This window comes from Sitophilus oryzae, unplaced genomic scaffold (genome assembly GCF_002938485.1).
Source record: "Sitophilus oryzae breed Bouriz unplaced genomic scaffold, Soryzae_2.0 scaffold_1499_pilon_pilon, whole genome shotgun sequence".
In the NCBI taxonomy this organism is placed as follows: Eukaryota; Metazoa; Arthropoda; class Insecta; order Coleoptera; family Curculionidae; genus Sitophilus; species Sitophilus oryzae.
Window position 1 is genome coordinate 4,016,437 of NW_022146168.1, and position 27,750 is coordinate 4,044,186.

General features: G+C 32.7%; 2 protein-coding genes across 2 annotated transcripts in view; one reads left to right on the forward strand and one right to left on the reverse strand.

The window, feature by feature from the left end:
• Positions 1-27,750, reverse strand: part of LOC115877859 — a 61,862-nt gene that overhangs the window by 14,762 nt on the left and 19,350 nt on the right. The gene's annotated exons all lie outside the window — the stretch shown is intronic.
• LOC115877856 (trypsin alpha-3-like) lies at positions 14,586-27,596 on the forward strand. The gene is made up of 5 exons (XM_030894198.1): positions 14,586-14,713; positions 19,612-19,795; positions 26,794-26,940; positions 27,000-27,211; positions 27,271-27,596. Exons 1-5 carry the CDS (start codon positions 14,668-14,670, stop codon positions 27,537-27,539), a joined length of 858 nt encoding a protein of 285 aa, XP_030750058.1. The 5' UTR covers positions 14,586-14,667; the 3' UTR covers positions 27,540-27,596.

Sequence of the window (27,750 nt, forward strand, 5' to 3'; positions counted from 1 at the left end):
TAATCGACCGTTCCCTTACATATTAGCGACCCTGTATAAATGGGGTGTGTTTCAAAAAACCTAGGCAAAAGTTTAAAATCATTTTTACCGTTGTGTGTAAACAGTGTGAGGTAGGTAACAATTTTAGGTGAAAATCATATCAAATTATTAAGTATGCAGTCATGAGAAAATTAACATGAAAAGAAGCGAAGAAAAAAAACATAGGTAACATCAAACAACATAATCCAACTTAACTAAATTTGAAAAAAAAATCAATTTCAATTAAAAATGCAAATCCCTATAAAAACATGACATAAAAAAATATAATGAATACTATTAAGCAACATTATACTATACCGGGTGCGTCTCAAAAGTGGCTCACCCCTATAACTTTTTATTTTTTCAGATAAAACAACGATATTTACGTATGTTAGTATATGACATAAATTGGGATTGATTGACGTATTCAATTATTGTTTTCGGTCACTTCCGGTTTCACCGGAAATGACTACAACTTTTGATTTTTAAATGGCACCCTCGTTATTTTTTTCCTTTATTCGATAGAAAATGACACTCTGAATCGAATGACATATCATATATCAACTTTTGACATTTTGGCATATGGTTTATTTGAAATTGTAACATGCGGTTCATAACGACAATTTGACTCAAAATACCAAGTGTGTGGTATCAAATTATTCGTAAAAAAATGCTTTTTTCAAATATGCTAATGAGCCACCCTCGTTCCATTTGAAAAAATGAGATATGATTAAAAATACGATTTGGGCATCTTTTAACCGGCCAGGACAAGACACTAAAAACGTTGGACGATCAAATCTATTTTTCCAAGGCTCTTTGATTAAAAGTTAGTGTTTTTAACACAGCCATGGCACTCTAGATTGAAATTTAAAATAGAATTTGTTTTTGAGTGACTATGTCAAAAATTGACATATAGTATGTAGTCGTTTCAGAGTGTCATTTTCTATTGAATAAAGTAAAAAAATACCGAAGGTGCTATTTAAAAATCAAAAGTTGTAGTCCTTTCCGGTGAAACCGAAATTACCGAAAGGACCGGGAATTAATAATTTCGCGTCCCGGTTCTTTGTCTGAAAAAACGGGAATTCCCGGTATTTTCGATAACGAGAGTTCCCGGTTCTAAACCCTAATTGTTATATTGTAGTTCCTTTCTAAGTTAACCATAAATTAACGTAATTTTGTAACATCTTTATTACGTCTTTAGGCATCTAATAAGGTTTATTTTTGACCCTGCGATATAAGCAATTAATATTAACTTAACAGACTAAAGGACCTGAGATGCAATACGACGAAACTTTGTTGCAATGTCTTCAGTGCAGTGTATTTAATATATTATTTTTGAGAGAGGATGAGTTCAAAATTTTGTGAAGTAGCGTATTAAATTAAGCACTGTCATACTTATCAATTAAGATGTACCGAAGATCTGTATCGCTGAATTTAAATTTTATTAAAATATTTAAACTATTTTTTTATCTACAATCCTATTTTTTAACACATCCAGTTTTTTTACTTATCTTTATCTCGATTCTCTATTACACGTGTTTACACACGACGATTTTACAAGTTAATTTGGATTTTGCTGATTAATTGTAATAATATTAATAATAACTGGAGATAGATCTATAGTATCCGGATTATCTTATCTTAAAAAAATCAACCATATATTCATGTTTTTTTTTAATTTTATCTAAAATGGTATGAAAATTTGGAAAAGCATAAAAAAATATAAATATCCAATTTAGAACAAAAAACATTTTCATCAAGAATACATTTTTCTAAAAATGGCAATATGTAATACAAAAGTTTTTCCTCTTGTAAGAGGAAAGAGGAGATATCCGTACTGCTTCGCTGACATCTAGACTCATAGTCTATGCGGCAGACCCTCAATATAGGGTAAAACGTAGCAAATTGGGTTAAAAGCATGAAACTCGCCAGAGTTGTTATTTAGACCATATTAAATGATTTGAGTCGCAGCACCCCAAATTTCACCCCTTATGATGATTGTTTTACCCCTTTTTTACAAAAAAGGTTGAAAATATTCAAAATTTTAATGCCAACGCCAATTGTATAATATTTGGTTACATATTTTTATAATATTTAACTAAAAACTGATAACTCAATTATTAATTATTGTTATTAATATTATTATTATCAATAAACAAAATTAAACTGATATGTTTATCATCCCTACCCTAGAAATAAACGCAATATCGTAATTTTTATACTTTTAATAATTTTTAACCTGCTTTAAGTGACGCCACTGACTGTTTATAGTGGAATAAACAAAAGAAGCAATATAAATTAATATATTATAATAATTTATGTTGAGCAAGGAACAAAATATTAATCATTAAACCGTTTGCCGGTGAGTATTAGATTTTTCATTACAATAGGTATCTACACTAATTATTGTATGGCTTCGGTTTTATTTTTTTGTTTTTAATGTAATATTTGCTTCTTTGTAGCATGAAAAAAAAAATGAAAAAATATAAAAATAAAATAACGGTGGCAGTACCTCATCCCCTAGATAGCTTAATAGATTGGAAAAAATGTTGTATCTGTCAGATTGGTGGTGGAAAAACTGTTTGTCCTGCACATAATCCAGTTGTTTCACTTCGAAGTAAAGGATATGGTACTTTAGCTCCTAATTTACTACTTTTAACTAATTACAATCACGTACTTCCCTCTGGAACGCAAATTAATTGTCTTAAAGGGAAAAGAGAAATTGAGCAAACATTAATCTAAAAAAAAAGCACTGTGGCACAAAGCATGCAACTTAAAATACGTTTCACGAAAATTTGACATACTCCTCTCTTCATTATCTAAATCTAATGAGGCAGCATGTTGCTGTAAATCTCAAGAACAATCTCAGGCATCTATTTCGCAACAAAGGGGGGAAAATAATTCTGCTCGAGCAACAAGATCAACTACACCATTGGTAAATGTAAAAAAGATGTTTGTTTCATATGCACTGAAACAGGTAATAAAAAAAATGTTTTACATTTGTGTGCTACTGCGACAATTTATAAAAAAGTGGAGCACTCTGCTAAAATTCTTGGTGATACGCGCCTTCTAGCCGTACTGGTAGAAGGCGATTTGGTAACCCAAGAAGCCAAATACCATCTAGAGTGTTTGGCACATCTATACAAAAGAAGTAGTCGTAATGTTAAAGATGAGCAAGAAGATACGGTTATGTGTAAGTCTGAAAAGTATGTAAGTAATCAGGAAAGTATTATTGAGAATTGTAACTCCTATAATGTAGTAACTAATGTGGGCGACAACTGCAGGTCATCAACTGGCCGTTTTACTAACTTAGAAGGTGTATCCTGTGTCCAGATGGAGGAAGCAGATGGACGAATAATCATGCACGTTAAATACATGATTATTAACGGAGCCAAATCAGTGTTAATCCGTTGTGCTGACACTGACATTTTGGTTTTAGCTATATCTTTTTTTTCCTCAATTTAAACGCCTAGGCCTAGAAAACCTCTGGTTGCTCTATAGCTCTTCAAAAAATTTGCGATACATTCCTGTTCACTGTATTGTGGAAGTTCTTGGTGACAGAAAATCGGAAGCCCTACGCGGCTTTCATGCCTTCTCTGGATGTGACACTGTGTCTTTTCTGTCATCAAAGGGCAAACGGTCGGCTTGGAAAACTTGGACAGAAGATACAACAACTGCATTCCATGCAATATCTTTCTCCCGCGAGAAGTTAGAACATAATGTGCTTCAAGAACTTGAAGATATGTGGTACGCCTATATAATGTTCAGTCTACTAATAACATAACTATGGCCAGGAAACACTTGTTTGCAACTGAAAATAGGCCACTTACGTCTATACCACCAACTCGAGCTGCTCTACATGAACACACATTAAGGGGGGTCATATTTGGGGTAGAGCTGACCAAATATATCAAGATGATCTACCTGCTCTAATTAGCTGGGGATGGATGGAGGTTGACGAAAAATGGGTACCACTGTGGTCGAAAAAATCCTTAGTGGGGCATGCAGGTCACTCGATACGTCTCGTCTGAGTGTAACATGCAATGTGAAACAATGCGGTATTCCTGCAAAAAACATGACTTACCTTGTACAATCGCCTGTCTTATACAACCATTCTCCATTGAATCTATATTAAAAAGACTTTAATACTCTTTTAGCAAACATAAGCATTATTGTTCACTTGCTTTATTTTCAGTGTATTCCCACTTAGTCAGAGCTCTGTGTTCGAGCAGTTAACATCTATTTTGTACTATAAAATTTAATTGATTAATAAATAAGTTTTTAAAAAACAGTTTGCTCAATTATTAAAAGTTGAGTCCTGCAAGAACTGCAAAGGAGAATGCAGTAATAGGAGGTAAACGATTCTGAAGAAAGTAAAAGTTATAATAAAACCATTTTTTGTTGCAGCTCGAGATTTCAATGAATTTTAAATACTTAAGAAAGTATATACCTAAGAAGGTATATTGTCAAGGATGGAATTATTCGATATATAAAATAACATATTTAATATTAATATATTTCGTAAATTAATAATTCGATTGAAAGGAAGTATAAAATAATTAAAGTTCATTGGCATTTACGCAACAAAAGTAAAGTTTTAAAAATCAAAGTTATAAGCATAATTGGCAATTGCGAAAATATTTCCTTTCAATACTACGAATTTATAAAATCATCAAATCAGCACTAACGCGGTCATCGCACCGGTCATCGCACCGATAGACCAATAATGCTGATTCGATGATTCGACGTAACGAACCAATAAATACAAAAATGTCACCTGTTGGGGGACAGTCGACAGTCGACAGTCGACAGTCGATAGTCGATAGTAAGTTCGATAAGGTCGCGGTCGAGATTCCGGCATTGGCGTTACACTACCCTGACACTACCCCCGAGCCAGTGATGATGTTCGTCCATAAATATAATATGTAAGTACACATTTAGTTTTATAATTATTGTATTATTCGTAGATTAATTAAATTGATTATTAAGTTAAATTGAAGTATTTATTATTTGCTATGCCCCTAGTCATAACCCACAAAATGGGGTGTGACATATGTGGTGGAGGCGCCGGTTTTTATTAAGTAACAATTTCTTACACATCTCCATATATGATGGAGGCGCCGAACCCGGCGATAATATGTAATTTTTTCTATAAAACTATTAAAATAAAACTATGCTTTTTTAATAACAACTTTTTATACACCTCCGTATGTGGTGGAGGCGAGAAAATAATAATTGGAGATTTTAACAAATATCCAATATATTTTTTCATTAAACGTCCAGTATTTTTTTTACACCACTTTGACAAAAAATACTGTCGAATCCTTATTGTTTAATTTTTCTTTACTGCATATGGTAATAATCACTGCATATGGTAATAATTTTTGTGAAGGTTGAGAATTTTTATTATTGAGAATAATTTATTTATTTTTATTCTATACGAAACATAAAACGACATCCAGTATATTGATGATATATATTTTAAATTATTTTTAGTGTTGCTATGACAAATATATAATGATAAACATAATTTTTTAATGAGAATTTTATTATTTCAGTTATTTTTAAACTGTACAATTTAACCTGTTGGTTGAATATCATTATCAAGGATGACACTGACCTAGAAAATATTATTCTTGTTAGGATATTTTGAAATATGAGTGCTGAAGGAGGCGACCATATTTATTTAATTCGTGTTACAAATACTGCTGACTTAGTTGGAACTGCATAAAAAGTATATGTCTGTGTGTGTTAAAAAATGTATTTCATTACATGATATACTGAGCGATAATTATTTTAATGATAGTTTAGAATTTATTTATTTTATTATTATTTAAATTGATTTTTTTTAAATATATTTATGTCTTTTGTAAAAGCACCTGTTCTACCGGAATTTATACCGCCACCTACTTTTGACCCTACAATCGACTGCCCAATTTCTTTTATTCGAGAATATGATAAAATAACTAGTAAGAATGGCTGGAATTATGCTTTTAAGATAAAATATTTAGAATGCTACTTAGAAAACGCTGCTTTTTATTGGTATAAGGAATATATTAATGACAAAATAATTTTAATAAAGTCTGGAGCGATATCAAAAAAGATTTTATTTTAGAGTTTGGAAGTGAAATATCACTACGCAAACTAAAATCTAAATTCCGTACACGGAAACAGGGAAAAAATGAAGATATAAAATCTTATTATTACGATTTACTATCAATTGCACATGAAATCTATGGTAAAATAAATTTTGAAATATTTAAAGATCAATTCGAATATGGTTTACATGAATCGTATGATTATCATTATTATCTTCTGCTTACTGAAAATATGAATTTCCAGAGTTTGAAAAATATAATCTATAAAATAAGCGATTTAAAAGATATATTATTAGAATCCAAAACATCAGCATATTCCAGAAATTCTTATCATTCTCAAAATTCTAACATAAATAAAAGACAATCACAGCAAGTAAATTCAAATATCAGTCAGAGGCGCTATGATTTTCAATACGAATATTTTACTAATCATTTAGATTCGAACTTAAAGGGCAGAACTAGTTTTATAAATAATAATAATAATAATAATTATGGTTCAGATAGAATAAACAATGCAGGTCAATCTAAGTACAGTAATTTTTCACAATCAACTAGGTCGTCAAATAATATATGTTGTGATAATCAGGATACTCTCCCATACGAAATGTATAGTAACCAGGAGGAAAATATTTTAATGATGTCAAAAGAGGATATTTTTAAAAAGAGGATGATTTTGTAAATGACTATAAAGAGGAAACGTTGGATTTCCTCACTTTAGAAAATGCGCAGGCAGAGGAAGATGATAATACCCTCCCTGTAGCGTTGAAATATGCACAGGCAGAGGAAGACTATAATACCCTCCCTGTTGCTGGAGAATATTTGCAGGTAGAGGATGGGGATAATACCCTCCCTAGCAAAATAGAATGTACGAAAATAGAAAATATTCAGAATGAGCTCTTAGAAGTAGAATGCAATTCCTCAAGTTTGCCTATATTAAGTAGAGATAAGGCAAAAAATAGATTTATTTCCTCTGACAATATTCCTGGAAGAAGAAGAAAAAGACAGTTTCCTGAACCTCAATCGATAATTGAGTCAGAAAACATAAATGAAGAACTACCATTTACAAGAAAGCGAAAGGTTTTAGAATATAAACCTGAAACAGATAATACAATGCCATGGAAAGAGCATACATCGAGAAGAAGACATAGGACAAAGATAATATCTAGGAAGCGAAACGTCATGATGGCAAAGGATATTATTATCCACCCTAGCCACCCTCCCTGGAATTGCTGTAGATAGTCAAATTTTACAGTCAAAATTAAATGTAAAATGCGAAGAATAGGTACCCGAAAAAGGAAAACCGATAAAAGTAGAATTTAAGTTTACATTTTCGTTCTAATTATCTAGTCAAAAGTCTGAACATACACAAAATTTTTTTTAGATTTCTTAATTCAATATATAAAATAGGTAAAATCGAGTGATATATTTCTAATTTCTATATATACCATTAGCTGACACAGTAATTTTATGTGACAGAAGTATAAATAATTAAAAAAATCGTAATTTTAATCGTAATTATAATAGGTATAATCTCAGGTTTGAAGTAAAGTTTTATATTCAAAACCGTTATACCACAATTTATAGCAAAAATTAAATTTAGTAGATGAAACTAGGAAACGTAATTCAAATGATTTAAAGTTAAGCTGTGAAACATGATAACGATACGTCTCATGACATACTTTATGTGATAGTTTGCACTTTTTTTATTCTTTTCTTTTTATGCTTAATTATCTATTGTATTTGGCATCACTTTATAAAGTTAAAAAGGCGAAATAGTAGGCGTTTAAAACATTTAAATAGATGTAATTTTTAAAATGAAAATATTTTTTTTAACTTTCTTGCGTGTCTAACTAATAGAATATTTCACACTAATTAGGTAGGAGTGTTCATAAATCCTACAAATTTGCAACGAAAATATAAGTTTATTGTTTGTTTTACGCCCAATCATATAAAATTTTTATATTCTCCCTTGCCGTCAAGAACAAATAAAAATGATAATCTGAACTAAGCTGAAAAATGAAATTAAAAAAAAACAAACTTAAAATAGGATTAAGTTTGATATACTTTAAGAACTAGTTTATAAGTCATAATAATTGAATACAATAAGCTGTAAGTAAGAGCACATATTTACTCTTTGTTCTCTTTTTTCATGTAATCACTGGTCAAAACTGCCAATACCAAGCAACAAATCAAGGAACACCACTGAGAAGAATCGACGTATAGACTCAACCCCAGGAGAAAGAAGAATGTAGTACCACAACATCATGCCTATATGATGCAAATTGCCTACCCTTGTTTATGAAGCTTTGTGAACAGTACACTATGGTAATGCAGTCCGAAGCAAGTAGTCCAATTCAAAAATGGGTTCAGAACGTGCTGTCAAATTTGGTTTGGCGATATAAGCAGCTACAGGAAGAGTTATTGTCTTGCCTAAAAACTGGTCTCTTCTTCGAAAGATGAATTCGACGCCAATCCAGATGACAAATAAAATCATACTGGAATTTCGTTTCCATTGTCAGCCTACACCGATATCAAGAAACAACTCCCTAAGGACGCAAGTATTGAGAAACAGCTTACCAAAACAAAGAGCTTTTCAAAGTGCAGGGAACGGGAGGCATGGGTGCATTCGTTAGGTTTATGATGTGAAGGTGGATACTACAATCAAAACTTCAGTTTTCAGCCTCCATGAGCAGCCGACGAGATTTGTGGGTGGGTGTTTTATGAACGAAGTCAGTGCAAAGTATTGAAACTTAAAAACTATATAGGTATTGTGCAGTTCACGTTAGTGCCAGTATTAAAAGACATTTTTTTTGTCTATATGTAAACGGCTAATCGCCATCCTTAAACTTATAGAGAAGCTTTTTTTTATATTTTTTTTTGTTAGTAATTTCTTTAAAAACATTTTTTTTTAATTTTTTTTAATATTGTATACTTAAAACATTTTTTTATTATGAAACGTTAAGCACAATTTATTGCAATGTATAATAATTATTGTTAAAAAGTATAATTTCATAAATCTTGAATTATCGCTGGGGTCCAGCTTTAGAGGTGCGGGGGAAGTGTCAAGGATGGAATTATTCGATATATAAAATAACATATTTAATATTAATATATTTCGTAAATTAATAATTCGATTGAAAGGAAGTATAAAATAATTAAAGTTCATTGGCATTTACGCAACAAAAGTAAAGTTTTAAAAATCAAAGTTATAAGCATAATTGGCAATTGCGAAAATATTTCCTTTCAATACTACGAATTTATAAAATCATCAAATCAGCACTAACGCGGTCATCGCACCGGTCATCGCACCGATAGACCAATAATGCTGATTCGATGATTCGACGTAACGAACCAATAAATACAAAAATGTCACCTGTTGGGGGACAGTCGACAGTCGACAGTCGACAGTCGATAGTCGATAGTAAGTTCGATAAGGTCGCGGTCGAGATTCCGGCATTGGCGTTACACTACCCTGACACTACCCCCGAGCCAGTGATGATGTTCGTCCATAAATATAATATGTAAGTACACATTTAGTTTTATAATTATTGTATTATTCGTAGATTAATTAAATTGATTATTAAGTTAAATTGAAGTATTTATTATATAAATAATATACTAAAACTATATACCTAAGAATTAGGCATATACTTAGGTAGAAGCTTATACTTGTATTTTTATTGTTATTACATAACTATAAACAAACTAATTAAGATTAAATATAAACTTATTTTTTTATTACACAGTTTGTGTAGTATTGCCCAAATTGGTGCAAAGGATCCTTGACGGCGCATCCAAGGAGGGGGGGGGGGATAACGTTCCTTCTCCCCCCATGGGTGCGCCCATGGTCTTGTCACAAATCTAATTACATTTTTCGTACCAAAACCAAAGCCAAAACTTACAAAAATATCCAGCATTTTGGTCAGGATACGGTAAATATGTTAAAGTATGAAATTTTAACACTTAAATCAAATATTACAGCCGTATAGCCCAAACGCTAAGTTATACAAATTTGGCGTTTTTTTTGAAATCTTTATGTTCGAATTAGTCAAAAGAGACACTAAAATTAAACAAAAATATTTAAATAAATTTGTGAAAAATTTTAACCCCTTAAAAATTAAATAAGGGCTGCAACCCTACCCCAACGGGTGAAATTTTAGGTGCTGTGGGTAAAATAGCTTAAAATGGCCTATTAAACAACTGTGCCAAGTTTCATGCTTTTAACCGAATTTGCTACGTTTTTTTATTGACCGCATGTACTATCAGTGGGTCGTCTAGCCCGCCTGGTTGGCTTAGGCCGGGTAGAGGCACCTGTAGCTTGTGTAGCCTGTTGGACCTAAAGCCTAGAGGTAGACTACCGACCATTACTAGAGGAGGTGATAGCTTCTGTGCCACTCTTTAGGAGGCTGGTCTCGTGTAAGTGTCAACTGCCTCTCCAGTAGTTTTCTTTGGGGTTGGAATTTCGGTGAAGAATATAAAGGGGCAAAAAAGAAACTCAAGGAGGAGATTGCAAGAGTCAAAAAGCAAAAATGGAAAGAACTGTGCGACGAACTGAACGCGGATGTGTGGGGAAGAGCATACAGAATAGTTACCAGGAAGTTTATGAATAGGGCTAGAGTTCCTATCCCGGCAGATGAAGTCAGAGAACAAGTGAGGGCTCTTTTCCCAACGAGACCAGACATTGAATGGGGTAACTTGAATATACCTACTGAGGAAATGCCCATTTTTACTACGGATGAAATTTTAAGCGCTGCGCGTAACATAAAGAATGGCAAAGCGGTAGTAGGTTTGAACGGAATATCTGGAGAGGTTAAAAGCAGCAGCTTTGAAGGATCCGCAGTCCATTACTAGCGTTATGAATTGGTGCTTAGTCCGGGGCCAATTTCCGACATTGTGGAAGGTTGGAAAGCTGGTTTTGATCGAAAAGCCCAAAATGGAGAGCTCGTCTGCGATAAACTACAGACCAATATGTCTACTTAATGCCAGCGGAAAACTCTTTGAGTTCTTGAAACAAACTAGACTGGAGACTGAACTGGAGGAAAACGGTAGACTGTTCGATAGGCAATTTGGATTCAGAAAGAGCAAATCCACAATAAATGCTCTTAGCATAATTATGGACAAAGTCGACCTGCTAAGGCAACGCAACTGGAAGAGTAGGGGATACGTAGCTCTCCTCACGTTGGATGTGGAAAACGAATTTAACTCTGCTCCCTGGCAGGGCATTATAGACCAATTGAAGTTAATGGGCATTGGCAGGTACTTAATTAGGGTAATCCAGTCCTACTTATCATGTAGGAAAATGGAGGCGGAGGACGACCAAACCTATAAAATGAGTTGCGGGGTTCCTCAGGGATCAGTACTCGACCCGACACTGTGGAACGTCTTCTACGACCAGGTGCTGAGGTTGGACATTGACATTGATTGGAGATTCTTGCTTACGCAGATGATCATATGTTAAAAATAAGAGTGCAGACTGCGGTGCTGATAATCCTAAACAGGCTGGATAGCATGGGTAGGTCATTGATATTTAGTATAAACTTACTAAACGTTTTTGAATCTTATTTTTATTATTTTTTTGTTTTTTTTTATTCTTTGAAGTTTATAAATGTTTATTTTAAACAATAAGACTGACATTGTTATTTGTATAATGTTTTGTATTCTCTTCTCTCTTTTGTTTGTTTATTTTGTTTGTTTACTTTGTTTATTTACTTTACCTTTGTCTACAAATTGCAAACATTTTTGACAATAAAGGCATTTATTTATTTTATTTATTTATTTATTTATCAGGTTAGCAACAGAAGACTGAGTTGCTTGCTTTGGTGGGACAACGGAAATTAGAAGGCTGGAGCGCTGATATAATCGGAGTAACTATTATGCCCTGCAAAGCTGTAAAGTACGTGGGAGTGTGGTTGGACAGCGGTCTACGTATAACCACCCACGTTCGTAGAATAGTAGAAGAGGCCACACGTGCAACTAACACTCTGTCGCGAGTAATGCCCAATGTTGGCGGACCTAGAGGAGAAAGAAAGTAGAAAGAGGAGAACGATGGCATCGGCCTTGACTTCTATGATATTTATGCCGCTCCAATTTGGAGAAGAGCTATAAAATATCAACACTATCAAAATATGCCGCAATCTATGATTAGGAGATTGACCTTACGTATTACGAGCGCCTACCTCACTGCGCCGACAACGGGAGTACTGGCATTGGCTGGTGTCATGTCTATTGTACACCAGGTAGAGGAAAGATGCGATACCTACTAGCTGGGCAAGGAACATAGGATGCAAGTAAGAGAAAACATCTTGATGAAATGGCATTGAGATATGATGGCTGGGCAAAAAAATTTATGGAAAATGTGGCAGAGTGATACAAGAATGAATGGGTGGAAGTATACCCCTTTCTTACTCAAGCTATCACAGGTCATGGGTGTTTTTGGCACATACCTGAAAGGGTTGGGCAAAAGAGCCAGCGATCGCTGTGTGTACTGCCAGGAGCAGGATACTCCTGCGCACACTCTATTCTAGTGTGGAAAATGGAGGGAATTTAGGGACGCGACAGAAGCAAGGTGCGGTCACGCTGGATAATGTTGGTAACTTTTTGCGGTACCTCTTATATTTTAATCTTATATTTTAGTCTTATAAGACTTTTTTAATCGACCATTTCCATATATTATATCAGCGACACTGTATATATCTCAACTTAAGAACTTTTATTTTTTAAGATTTTATCAGACGACATCCAAAAAATGACAGAAAATTCAATTTACCTGTGAATTATAATGACAGACAACGACTGAGTAAGAGTAACACTCTGAGGTATCCTTGCGCTGGACAGACTATATGTATATATACTTTTAATAATCATTATTATTCTATAACATCTATAATAGTCCATTGACACACCATGACAAAAAAAAAACAGTTATATTTAAAAACTGAAATTACTAAAGGTACATTCAGGCTGGGAGCGTCACCGCAGCGTCATATGAGCTGGTTCTTTAGGCTTTGAATTTGTAAAATGGCTTCAAGGAGAGCAGTTTGTCTAATGTTACTATTGGAATCATCATATTTTACATTCAAAAGAATGGAAAAAAAGTAGGAGTTCACCCTATAAACAAACAATATTATCTGCATAGAGAATTTCATCATCTTGGAATTTACTCGTACTGTAAAAAATACTTACTAGAAATACCTAGACTTGTAGCTATTTCTTCAAGTAGTCTGTACTGAGGCAATTGTGCGTTCCACAGTGCAGATCTTGCCTGTATTTCGGCGATTAGCACCTCTGCGTGCTGCTTCTCAGACGCCATGACAACCATAGAACGCTAGCAATCTCGCCGAAAAACAATTGAGATCGAACTCGACGCTTTACGCTCAGCGGACGCTAGCGCAACGCCGAACGCGACGCTTTCTGCCTGAACGGTCTAATTTAAGTTGAGGAAATTGATTCCATTTCGTGGCGACTGAATGTACCTCAAACACGTACAGGATGATTTTTAAATAAGCGCAAATATTATTAGGGATGGTATATTTTGACCCTAGAAATACGTACTTCTTATAAATTATTTTTTTATTGAAACAATTTTTTTGAAAATTTAAAATTTTCCGATTTAAAAAAAAATTATTCGTAGTCAAAAAACATAATATATTAATAATATGGCAACATATTTATGTTGTAGATTACATTTAGAAGAATAAAAATTCATAAGAAAAAAACAGTGCTTCTGAAAATTTCACCCAAACATATCTTTTTTTTTAATTTCCAAAGCAAAATAACTCGGTTAATTTAGACTTATTTAAAAAATGGAAAAGAGAAAATGCGTTTCTTTTATCGAGATGTACCAGTCTTGAAAATATTTGCACTTATTTAAGACTCACCCTAAATATAAATAATTTTAATATTATTTTTAGTTCCAAAAGGGCAAGTGGCATTATTGCTGCTATTTTTATTACTGCTAAAATATTCTTCTTGTTTTATAAAAAACTGGATAAATTAATGAATTGATTATCAGTTACAGTAATAGATAAAAGCAATTTTTTGTCCCCTGTTTAAGATGTTTTCTACACTGAAAAAACAAAACGTTTATCTTGAAAAATATGAAACCCAAGTTGAGTTCAAGTAAAAAAAAATCTAATATATTCACTTTGTTTAAATAATATTTTATAATAAAGTTCGCCTAGTTACAATAATTAATAATTCTAGCAAAAATGTCAATAATTTTTTTTGATGTATTTCAAATATACAAGTATTATCTATTTTTATTACATCTAAGCAAATTATCTATGAATTTCTAAACACAAAACTCCTAATTAATTCAAATCCATTTAAAACAATGCATTTGATGCTATATTACAAATATTAGTGCAATATCGTTTATTTGACGTTTTTAGAGTTGTTTTTTCAGTGTATATATGCTACGTTTTTTAAATGTGAGTGGGGGTAAGAGTTAATATTTTAATTAATTATATATTTGTTGATAAGCGGACAGTTTTCTGATATAAAAACTCATCTTTTATATGGATAAAGGACACTAACTTGAACGTTAGCAAGCATGAAGGTTCTTCTAGTATTGGCAGCAGTTGTGGTAGCAGCTTTGGGTAAGAATATTTACTCATCATTTTTTTTTGCTTAACTTAATTGTTTTTATTTAATAAGTCTTTCTCTGTCAACTGATATCAAGGACGCTATGAAGAGATTAGGAATAGGAAAATTTTTTAATTTATACAAGTACTATACATATATTTTAAAATATCATTAGCATTAACTCTGATTTTGGATTTGCTATTAAATTTTGAATTCTGAATCACTTATTATCATGCCAAAACTAATACTAATTTTTATTAAGCTACTGTCTTAAAAACTAAGGTAAATACATTAAGGTAAGGTAATCGTTTATGTTATTAAGAATGATGAGTCCTTATTTTAGTTCAATAGGGTTAGTCATATTTAGTCAATTAGGGTTATAATAACTGAGAGATGGTGCAGGACTGTCGGGCTGAGCATCAACTCCGGTCTCAAGCAGTTTATTTCCTTCTGTCAAAAAAGTAATTATTTGATTTTCATATATTATAAATACTGCTGCTAAAACTTTATAAAGTCTATTTATAAAAAATATTTCGCATTTTAGTAATATCTCATGGCAGTATGTCATGGCCAGATATAGTTTTACATCGTTTGACGTTTAAAGCTATTAGCACAGAATATCTAGCTACGCTATAATAACTTATTTTTCGTTATTCACAATATTATAGCCTTTAAACTAAATATTTGCTTAAAATCTGGTTCTTAACATGTTTTAAAACAAAACCCCATGCACAGTGAGAAAACCATAAAGAAGAAATCGCTCTAAATAACTTAGGTTATAGTATAATAAAATATTTCTTCTTCCACCACCAATTGTGGCTTCTAGCACAGAATATCTAGCTACGCAACAGAAAAATACTCGAAATGAAAGAGCTAAAATTGCACAAATAAAATACTAGATGGCGCGACAATATCATAATCAGAATATAATTGGAAATTTTCAACTTTCGGTTTTGGATCGACGGCACGTCGACGGCCTTGAAGCTCGGCTAAAAATGCACAGTTGCCAGATTCAAGCAAACTTTAATTGGCCTCCCATTCTTTTTCTGGTGTATAATAATTCCTTTCTATTCTTCGTTTCTTGTCAGATACACTTATATTAATTATTCGTTTGGCTTTTAAAATAGTTTTAATTTTAAGTATATTATTAGAAAACATATGCTCTCAAAATACATTTTTAATATACGCTACTTTATTATGTTAACTAAGAAAATAACTTTAACTACCTTTAAAATTAATAATATACAGAGCGATTGATAGTGATATTTATTAATGCTGAAACGTTAGTAATGAAATATACGTTTAATAATCATGGAAATTATTTATTAAAATGCAGTACAAAAAATGTTAATTGACTAAAAAAATACTATAATAACATTTTTTTTCTGTTTGCCACGTTATTTATATAGACCTAGGTAGATTTTAAAAAGTGACACAGGTACAATTAATAATATATTAGTTAGGCATAAAAGTTGCTGTCACGACATCGTACAATAAATTAAAATTCATAAAATAAATTAAAATTATTAATTAAACAAATCTTTATAAAGAAACACAAGTATATCAAATTTGGGCCCAATCGAACGCCAGGAAATGGTATCGTAATATGGTACTACATTATGGTACCCCTTGATATGCTTTATGGTACCATAATATTGCAATGTCATCAAAAATACGCAAGTATAATCAAATATGAGCCCAATCGAACGTCAGGAAGTGGTATCGTAATATGGTACTATATTAAGGTACCACTTTATATATGCATCATAGTAGATGACTCATAATAGTACCATCATATTACAATCGAACGCCAGGAAATGGTATCGTATATGGTATTATTATGGTACCTCTTGATATGCTTCATGGTATAATATTGCAATGTCATCAAAAATATGCAAGTATATATCAAATATGAGCCCAAATGAACGTCAGGAAATGTTATCATAATATGGTACTATAGAAGGTACCAATTTATATGCTCCATGGTGCCATCATATTACGATGTTACCGAAAATACGTAGTATACAAAGTTTAAGCTCAATCGAACGCCAGGAAATGGTATCGTAATATGGTACTACATTATGGTACCCCTTGATATGCTTCATGGTACCATAATATTGTAATGTCATCAAAAATACGCAAGTATAATCAAATATGAGCCCAATCGAACGTCAAGAAGTGGTATCGTAATATGGTACTATATTAAGGTACCACTTTATATGCATCATAGTTCTATCATATTACAATGTCACCGAAGATACTTACTATACCAAGTATAAGTCCAATCGCACGCCAGGAAATGATATCGTATATGGTACCTCTATCGTATATGGTACCTCTATGTACTATTATGGTACCTCTTGATATGCTTCATGGTACCATAATATTACAATGTCACTGAAGATACGTAATATACCAAGTTTAAGCCCAATCGAACGCCATGTATCATAATATGGTACTATATTACGGTATCACTTGATATGCTTCATGGTACCATAATATTGCAATGTCATGAAAAATACGCATGTATATATCAAATACCGTACGATACCGAAAAAAACGGCGTCCAGTTGGCTGGGAAAAGACGATCGATGACATTTCCCATATAAATTTACACATAAAATGATAGCGATTTTCAATTCATAGCCATCGCTAACGCCGTTTTTTCCCGATCATACGGTATGAACACAATCGAACGTCAGGAAGTGGTGTCGTAATAGTAGAACAATACTTATTATATTGCCGCCGAATTACAATCAAAATTCAGGATTCAGTTAGAATCAAACTTCAGAAAGTGATTTTAATTCAGCTCGTAAGATTTAACTCCAACTAACATGGCGAGTTAAATACTTAAACGTTTGAAAAAAGAGCTCTAATCTATTTTAATATGTTTAAATGATGTAGCAAATTTGAAGCTAAGCTTTATCAGGAAATATTACAATATAAATTACACAATGGCAACACTGCATAAAATTCTTTTAAATTTCGTTTGTAGAAAACTGTTTTCTTTTAAATTTATCGCCCTCTGTTATGTAGTAGCGAAACTACCGCATCAAAATATCTGATTTGGAGACAGGCTTTTAAAGCCTGTCTCCTTTTGAGACCTACGATTTTATACATGTAACGAGGCTTCTGTTGCGTAGCTAGATATTCTGTGCTATTAGCTACTGGCAGTGGCGTATTTACGTTTTTGCAGGGGGGGTTAAATAAAGAAAAAAATTGATCACGAAATAAAAAAGTACCTATAATTAATATCTTTGATAACAAAAAATAACTTACATGTATAAAATATGATATAAAAATACAAAACCAGATATAAAAATAAAAAACCAAACAAAAAGAATACAACTTATACAAAAATAATTAATAAAAAATAATCTAAATTACCTTGTGATACTATTCTAAAATTTTTTTTTAACATGTTCTAATTGAGAGTGCCAATCTACACAGTGTTTCAAAAAACATATGCCATCTCTCGTGGGGAGATTTCTCGCGTAAAAATAAGATTCATTTTTCATATCAATATAGGTCCCATTCTGCTTTGTTTCGTAGCTACAGGGTGTTAAATCTTAATATTTTTTCGATTTATTATAATTTTCTCCCAAGTACTTGTAGCGTTTCGAATGAAATTTTGAGGGTAAAAGTTACTATAAATGCGACATATTTTAAAGCTAAAAATGTGTCGACATATTCACCAGTGACGTGCATAAGGGTAATCACTGAAATATTTTTCTAAAAAAAGCATGCACTTTACTGACTTTTTTCCTTTTGTTAGCGAAATAGTGTAAGCAGTTTAATGTCGATTAAAAGTGTCTCTTGATATTTTGTCGATTTCGGCCTCCTTGATGAGATAAAAGCAATTTTATTAATTTGCCTCGATCCAAGTGTAATAGCAACCTATAAAAAATGTTAATATCATTAACTTGCGTAAGTTTTAAATAAGTACTCATTGATTCCTTATCAAAAAATATGAAAAAAAGTTCCTATAAACATGGGTATGGAAATGCATAGTTTTAGAGCTACAGAATATTAAAACTTATTAAAATAAGGTTTTTTAAAATTATTTTAAATACCATTATTTTTTATTTGAAATTGCTGTAGGCTAAAATTTAATAATTTTATTTTAGTTAATTGTGATTAATAAAATTGCGTTTATCTTATCAAGGAGGCCGAATTCGACAAAATATCAAGAGATAACTTTTAATTGTCGTTAAACGGCCTACACAATTTCGATATCAAAAGAAAAAAGTCACTGGTACACATGTTTTTTTTTTGAAAAATATTCCATTATAACCCATATGCACGTCCTCGATGAATTTATCGACAATTTTTTAGCATTAAAAAAATATATAGCACTTATAGTAACTTTCACCCTCAAAATTTAATTTGAATCACTAAAAGTACTTGAAAGAAAATTATAATAAACAGAAAGATTATTAAAACTTTAACACTCTGTAGCTACAAAACAAAGCAGAATCGGACCTATGATGATATGAAAAATAATTCTTATTTTTACGTGAGGAATATCCTCACGAGAGATGGCACATGATTTTTGAAACAACCTGTATAAAGCAATAGTTGAATGAAAAATGAATATTTTAAAATACCTAAGTAAATTCTTGATATCAAAATTGATAAAACTTTACAGAGAATTTAAGTATGTAATAAAAAATGGGGGTACCCATTTAAAATAAGAAAGTTGCCGTTGTGAACTTCCGGTATTTCCGGAAGTGTCGCCATACTGAAAACAAAATAATTGGTAGATCACATTGTGAAACAATGATCTGGAAAAAATAGCAGATTTAGATCTTGCAGTTCTCTAGAAACTTCTAATGCACGCTCAGCCTGGAACCCTGTATACTCAAAAAGTCAGAATGGCTGAGAATATACTTATAACCTTTTCTTTCTTTAGCTGATGGTTACATCCAGCCAGAGTTATACCCAACAATACCCAGACAGTACTCAAACAGTTCCGACTTGAAAATAGTCGCTGGTTCGAACGCCGTCAGAAACCAGTTCCCATACCAAATTTCTCTACGTGTTGTTACTGGAAATACTCTCTTCCACATTTGCGGAGGCTCCATCCTCAGTCAAAGGTAGGTAATGCATGAAGAATGAATTGTTTCTATATATAAGGAAATCAAATACGTGTCTTTAATTCATGGTCTATTTAAAAAATGGCCAGTATCCATATTTGGACCCAAAAATCAAGATAGACTATAAGACTATTAAGTAAAAAAAATATATAAAAATGCTTGGAACTTCAACTTAAATACTAAAACAACCGATAGTAATACATTTAAAATATTTTTACTTATTTATAAACATCTTTAGAACGCTAAATACACGTTCATATTGGCACCGTTCGAGTGGCATCGCGCAAAGCTCGCTGGACCATCATAAGAGAGATAGAGGTACTTTCGATCAATGTCGGTTTAGTCCAACTAATAGGATTGCTCATCCTCATAAGACGTACGTTCGCCTCTTCCCGCGCTTCAGCTGACAGTTGTGACGTCATTGTAGCCCTTGTCAAAGCCTTCGTGGCCTTGTCATGATAGTGTGTATTATTAGTTGCCTATGGTAAACTTATAAAAATAACAGCTGAGAAATTTTGAGTTAATTATTTTGTCAATTTTAAATGTGAAAAAGGTGTCTTTAAAGTTTTTTAGAGCTATAGAGTGTATAAATACGTTCATTTTGTGTTGTGGATTGTGACAAAGTGCATACTAAGTGCCCACGATTTTGTTTATTAATTATTTTAAAGCAAGATATGGAAGTACTCTAAAAAGAATGCTTGCAAAAGGTGATGCTGGGGGGCTAAACCTGCTGTTCTTAAAAATGCATTATCCGAGTATTTAATACGATTTATACAGTTAATTTTCTTTACTGCATACATAAAAGGTGTTTAAATAAATAAGCTAAATAATGAACGTTTTGCATTCGGTAACCAATAATGCACGTGTGTGTATTATTGGTTGCCGGATAAGGACTAATAACTATGACAAGGGCTACAATGACGTCACAAAGCGAGTAGTTCTCACATGCACCTGGCGGACACTTTTGGCTGAATGAGCAGTCCTATTAGATTAACTGTTCTTGGGTTTAGTCCAATGACTAAAGAAGACAAGGACATGTAACGCCCATATACGGGCTGCAGCAGAATTTGTGACATTAGACGCCATTTTTTTGATGGCAACGAATGAGTCATCAGCTGGTTATCAGCGAAAATTTTAATGATTTCTAATAGTTTGTGTGTAGTGAACTTTGTATAAACTTTATAACAATGGTGTTTAGTTGTTCAGCTTTCAAGTGTAAAAGCCGCAGCGATAAGAAAGAGCCAGGAGTTACGTTTCTATAGGTAAATAAACAGTCCACTCCACCTTTTTAGCGTTTTCTTAGTTTTCTTATTGAATTCGATAATTATTTTATTGATATTATGTACTCGATGTGCGCTATACGTCTATACTAGTTTTGTACCTTTTGTTAACATTTTAATACGTTTTTGTAATTAATTAGTATGATACCACCGAATTCACCATAGGCGTAGTCAAAACATTTATCAAAAAATGTAAATATCTCTTCAAACAGCTAAATTAAGAAAAATATGTGCCACGGCACTGTTTGGTTAGGTACTGATGCACTGATGGTAATAATTTGCTCTTGGGTGTTATTTGTCCTTGGATTCTTTAGTCATTGGTTTAGTCGATACGTAAGTAACAACGTAACTATTAAAATGTTCATCAAGTTGAAGTCATCAAAGTGAAGTTCTTTTTATAGTTAGATATCCAAGACATATTTTCAAATTACGGCAGGACTACACTGTACATGTCCGGGTAAATCCGGACGTATGGAAACCTTATTTTCGGCCTACCTCTCTTTCCATAGGACTATATTCTTTAGCTCTTTTTATCCATTTACTAATGCTTGACCATTTCGTATCTACTATAGTTTTAACTGTTATAGTATACGGTTTTTCTTTTATATGGGTTAATTTATTTGATACCACATTGTTCTTTGAATTTACTCATTTGTTATCTATGTATTTTATACAGGGTGTTTTAAAAAACATGTGCCATCTCTTGTGGGGAAATTCCTCACGTAAAAATAAGATTTATTTTTCATATCAACATAGGTCCGATTCTGCTTTGTTTCGTAGCTACAGGGTGTTACAATCTTAATAATCTTTCGATTTATTATAATTTTCCCTCAAGTACTTTTAGTGATTCGAATTAAATTTTGAGGGTAAAAGTTACTATAAGTACCACATATTTTAATGCTAAAAAAGTGTCGATAAATTCATCAGGAAAGTGCATATGGGTAATCGCTGGAATATTTTTCAAAAAGAAAACATGTGCGCCACTGACTTTTTTCTTTTGATATCAAAATTGTGTAGGCCGTTTAGTGCCAGTTAAAAGTTATCTCTAGATATTTTGTCGAATTCTGCTTCCTTGATGAGATAAACGCAATTTTATTAATCACAATTAATAAAATAAAAATAAAAATAAGATTAATAAATAATTATATATTTTACATAATTTATTATTAAATAATATTACTATTAGTTAGTATTGCTATTAGTCCAACCTACAGCAATTTAAAATAAAAAAATGTATTTAATATTAATAATTACAAAAAATCTAATAAGAATTAAAAATGTTGACATTCTGTAACTCTAAAAATGTGCATTTCTCTACTCATGTTTATAGGAACTTTTTTTCATATTTTTTGATAAGGAATCAATGAGTACTTATTTAAAAAAAATCGAAAATTAATCATATTAATTTTTTTTAAAGATTGCTATTAGACTTGGATGAAGGAAAATTAGAAAAATTGCGTTTATCTTTTCAAGGAGGCCGAAATCGACAAAATATCAGGAGACAACTTTTAATCGGCATTAAACTGCTTACACTATTTCGCTAACAAGAGAAAAAAGTCAGTGGCGTACGTGCTTTTTTTAGAAAAATATTCCAGTGATAACCCATATGCACGTCCCTGGCAAATATATCGACATTTTTTTAGCTTTAAGATATTTTTTATCTTTGTGAGAATGATATGTTAAGCCGCGTCCAAGCTACTCGAACAAAATGTTCGCGAACATATATAATTAAAGAGAGAGGTAGATTTATAAATAATAAAGCCAACAAGTACAGCTAGCCTAGGCCTATTAGGTGCGTATTCACTATCTGAACGATCTAACGAATGTTCATTCGTTCGTTCGGTAGTAGTATGGACGGGACCGGATTTTAGAACCAAACGAAAACACCTTAACCCATTCGTTTGCGAACGCCTTTGATGTACCGACTCGAAACGGATGGCCGAGCGAACGAACAAACGAACGACCGCATTCGTTCGGTCCACCGTCCAAATATACCGAATTCCATTCGTTCGCTCGCTCTTTCGTTCCTTCGTTCGGATAATGAATACGCACCTTAATAAGGAGCGCAGGGCGCCGAACGGATAGCTCGTACGCCAGAGCGTGCATTATGGTAGAGCGCGCGCGTTCTTTTTCCGACGGGTGTCGGTAAATCAAAAGGAGCGAACGGCGTGCATTTCGGCGGACATTGTACCGGACACTTGGAAGGGTCTCATTTAATTTCGGGCGTCCATCTGTGATTTTTATTTTTTACCGAGTATTCGACAATGGAGGACGCAGTTATTGACTGGGATCGTGAAAAACATTTACAACTAATTTGTTTACACAAAGAAAAGATTTTATAATTTTAATTTTATTGTGGGTTGAGCGTGAATAGCTATGTAGCTAGACTTCGTCCATATAATTTCATTTTTGTTAATAAAGACCTTTATGATTATTTTTATTAAAGACCGGAATTATTATGGGATTCTGAAATTAAAAATTACTACTTAATAGGAAGTTTGACACCGGAAATGAAATTTTACCATTACATTTTTAGAAATAAATATACCGGGTATTTCTGAAAAGTTGTTCACTTCTATATCTTTTTTAATTTTTTAGATAAAAAAACGAGATTTGGTATGTTAGTATAGGACATAAATCAGGATTGATCGACGTTTTCAATTATTTTCGGTCACTACCTATTTCACCGGATATGACAACAAATTTTGATTTAAATGGTATCCTCGGTATTTTTTACCGTATATAATAGAAAATGACATTCTAAATAGAATGATATATTATATTTCAACTTTTGACATTTTCAATTTAAAAATGGCCATAAATAAAGGTAACGACAATTTTACTCCAAATACCAAGTATGTAGTACCCAATTATTCGTAAAAAATGCTTTTTCCAAATATGCTGAGCCAGCCTCGTACCATTTGAAAAATTTGAGTTATCATTAAAAATACGATTTGGGCATCTTTTAAACGGTCATGAAAGGATACGAAAAAAATTACACGATCAAATATATGTTTCCAAAGTTCTTTGATTACAAATTAATAGTTTTAACTCAGTCTTGGTACTCCAGACTGAAATTTAAAATGCTATTTTTATTTAATTGGAATTGTTTAAAATTGACGTTTGGTATGTCATTCTATTCAGAATGTCATTTTCTATCAAATAAAGCAAAAAAGTACTTAGGATACAATCTAAAAATACAAAGTTGTAGTCATTTCCGGTGAAACAGGAAGCGACCGAAGGTAATTGAATACGTCAATCAATCCCGATTTATGTCATATACTAACAAACCAAATTTCGTTGTATTATCTGAAAAAATAAAAAAGTAAAAAAGTGAGTCCCTTTTGAGAAACACCTGGTAGAATCGGCTGAAAATGAATACAGGTCTTAAAAATACACTATAACGAATAATCTACCAAAAGACCCCTGTGACCCTCCGCCTGCTAAATATTGATTCTTCAACGACAAACTGTTTACCGGTTAATTTATTTAATAAAATGCTTGCACTCGAAATCCGGGCACTCGAAAAAACAGCGACTACCTAAACGCATCCTAGATCTATAGAGCAAACTGGTTGTCGCATTCTTCCCCGCACCTCAGTCCTCGGGACCGATGCGATGGGCTGCGCCGTCGTTTACGACCTGCTGCTACGAGTATATTGTGTGAATTATATATGTTCGCGAACGTTTTGTTCGAGTAGTTTGGACGCGGCTTTACATCTACAAAACTTCCTCTCAATACCATAAAAAACATTTACCTCCACTTTGGGCCTAAGTAAAGCTAAGTAAACCTAGCACGTACAAAAAAAAAGTGATTCTCAGGTTGGTACACAATTTGCTATACTTTTGAACTGGTATGGACTATTATAATTTACCTTTATTTTAATCGTAGAAACTAAAAATGTAATAATATACGGGGTGTTCCATTTAAAAAAATACAACTTTGATATTTTTTATTTATTTGGGACACCCTGTATCTTGTGAAAATATTTTTAAATTGAAGCTCTAATAGTCCTTCAACGATCCCAAAACTTACAATTTGTAAAAAATCTCATCGTTTAGCTACAATACTCCGTGTCGTATGTGGCGAACAACCCTGTATAATATTCAGTCCTCAGAAATATAACTCACGTGACCTGGCATAATGTAGCCTTCCAAACTTTATTTCTTATTAAAAAAAATATAAGGATTTACCATTCGTAAACTTCCAATAGTTTTTCGGTAGTAAGTCGAGTTTCGTTTCGAATGGTTCCATTTGTCACTGTTATCGTACAAATCTCGCTACCGTGCATCACTGCCGGTCTTAAAAAGGTGGTCTATTGGTCTTCTAGGAGATGTTTTCTTCTTGATTCATATCTCGCATAAATAGTCTTGCTTTGTGTTATTTTCGCCTATCGTTCTCGCATTTAATTGACTTTTTCGCATTTTTTACTTTCTTATCACACTCCTTACCTATTGTTACCTTTTAATGTTGATATGATGCACAGCATGTTATTTTCATTCTGGCCATGTTTTATCGTTCATGGTTTCCAAGCAGTCGTCATTGAACTATCCTTTTGTCTTCTGTCAACTTTGATTTTATATTACTTCGAGTCAAGTAAGAAAGGGTAATACTATCCTACCTACAGGGTGTGTGTTTCAAAAAACATATGCTAATTAACTCTGATGAGCGATTTGAATGAAATTTTGAGGCTAAAAGTTAGTGGTACATATTTTAAAATTAAAAAAGTGTCGACAGTGTTACTAGGGACGTGCATATGGGTTCTCACTGGAATATTTTTCTAAAAAAAACATACGCGCCACTGATTTTTTTCTTCTTATTAGCAAAAGTGTGTAGACTATTTAATGCCGATGAAAAGTTATATCTTGGTATTTTCTCCAATTCGATCTTCACAATGAGATAAAAGCATGTATGTAATGTAATGTAATGTAAATTATGTATTTAATGTATTTTATTACTAAATTTTCTTAAAGTTTATAAGACTGATGTGTACAGTGCTACCTACAGTAAATTCCCCCCCAAAATAATGGTATATAATATAATTGCAAAGGGCATATTTTTTAAAAATGTTAACATCCTGTAATTCTAAAGCTGTGCATTTCCGCATCTGTGTTAGTAGGAACTTTTTTATATATTTTTTTTGATGAGGAATCAATGAGTACTTATTTAAAATTTTGGAAAATCTATGACAATTCAATCTTTTAAAGGTTGCTATTAGAATTGGATTAAGGCAAATTAATTAAATTACGTTTATCTTATCAAGGAAACCGAAGCCGACAAAATATCGAGAGACAACTTGTAATCAGCATTTAACGGTCTACACAATTTTGCCAACAAAAGAAAAAAAAGTTAGTGGCGCATATATTTTTTTAGAAAAATATTCCAGTGTAACGCATAAGCACATCCCTGGTGAATATGACGACCACTTTTTAGCATACAAATATGTCATACTTATAGTATCTTTTACCCTAAATTTCATTCGAATCGCTAAAAGCATTTGGAAGAAAATTATAATAAATCTTAAAAAGATGAAGACTGTAACATTCTGTAACTACGAAACAAAGCAGAATCGTACCTTTACTAATATGAAAATAAATCTTATTTTTACGAGAGGAATCTCCGCACGAGAGATGGTACGTGTTTTTTGAAACCCTGTATATTTTGACTTATCGTATAATATATATTTGTGTTTGATGGAAAATTTATTTTATCTTCTAGATGGGTTCTTTCGGCTGCTCATTGTACACAACGTGCTGCCAGTGATTTCAGGGTAACGGCCGGTATCCTGTTGCAAACTGACACTGGAATTGCCAACCAACAAACTGTAGCTGTTTCTTATTATGTTAACCATGCTTTGTACCCAGGGTAAGAAAAATCAAATTTTTATACCATTGCAGGTAAAATAACTTCACCGTTTTCTGTAGAGGCAACGTTGTAGCTGCTAACGACATATCCGTCATTCGTTTGGCTTCTCTTCTTACCTACGCAGTCAACGTACAACCCATTGCTCTTCCAGTTGCCGGTGCTATTCCTAGCGGTACATCCGTCGTTTCTGGATGGGGATCCCTTGGACCTCCAACCAACTCTGCTCCCAACAACCTTCAGTTTGTTAACGTTCCAATTTTGGCCAAAGACCGTAAGCAAAAACCTTAAATTTATTATTAAAAATTGATACTAACAGAGTATATTTCTCAGAATGTGCCAATGTCATCAGACAACTTTCTGGAATTATCAACCCCTTCAGATCTGCTCTTAACGTGTGCACAACAACCCGTGCAGCTTCAAGTATCGAAGCTGTCTGCAGTGGTGACAGCGGTGGCCCATTGGTAGTCAACTCTCGTGTGGTCGGTGTTGTTTCCTGGGGATACAGTCCATGTGGAAACGCCGGATTTCCATCTGTATACGTCGACACTGCCGCTTACATCTCCTGGATCCTACAAAATACTAACAACCTGTCTAACTAATCCATGTTTATTTATTTTATTTTATTTAATAAATAAACTATAGCAGATACTAAAAAATTGTTTATGTTTTATTTGAAAACGCTTAAAATAATATTGTGTACGCATTTATCAAAACCAAAGTAATGAACTAGAGAAACATTTTGTTGTGAACAGCCCCGTACATTACTTTTCAGAGTTAATTCTTGTGCTGATTAACACGACAGAGAAATAA

Bases quoted from the DNA above. Each gene is read 5' to 3' on its own strand.
- LOC115877856 (XM_030894198.1), top strand. From the start codon at position 14,668: ATGAAGGTTCTTCTAGTATTGGCAGCAGTTGTGGTAGCAGCTTTGG. The intron at 14,714-19,611 runs GTAAGAATATTT...TTCTTTCTTTAG, and splicing joins AGTTGTGGTAGCAGCTTTGG to CTGATGGTTACATCCAGCCA. The intron at 19,796-26,793 runs GTAGGTAATGCA...TTTATCTTCTAG, and splicing joins GGCTCCATCCTCAGTCAAAG to ATGGGTTCTTTCGGCTGCTC.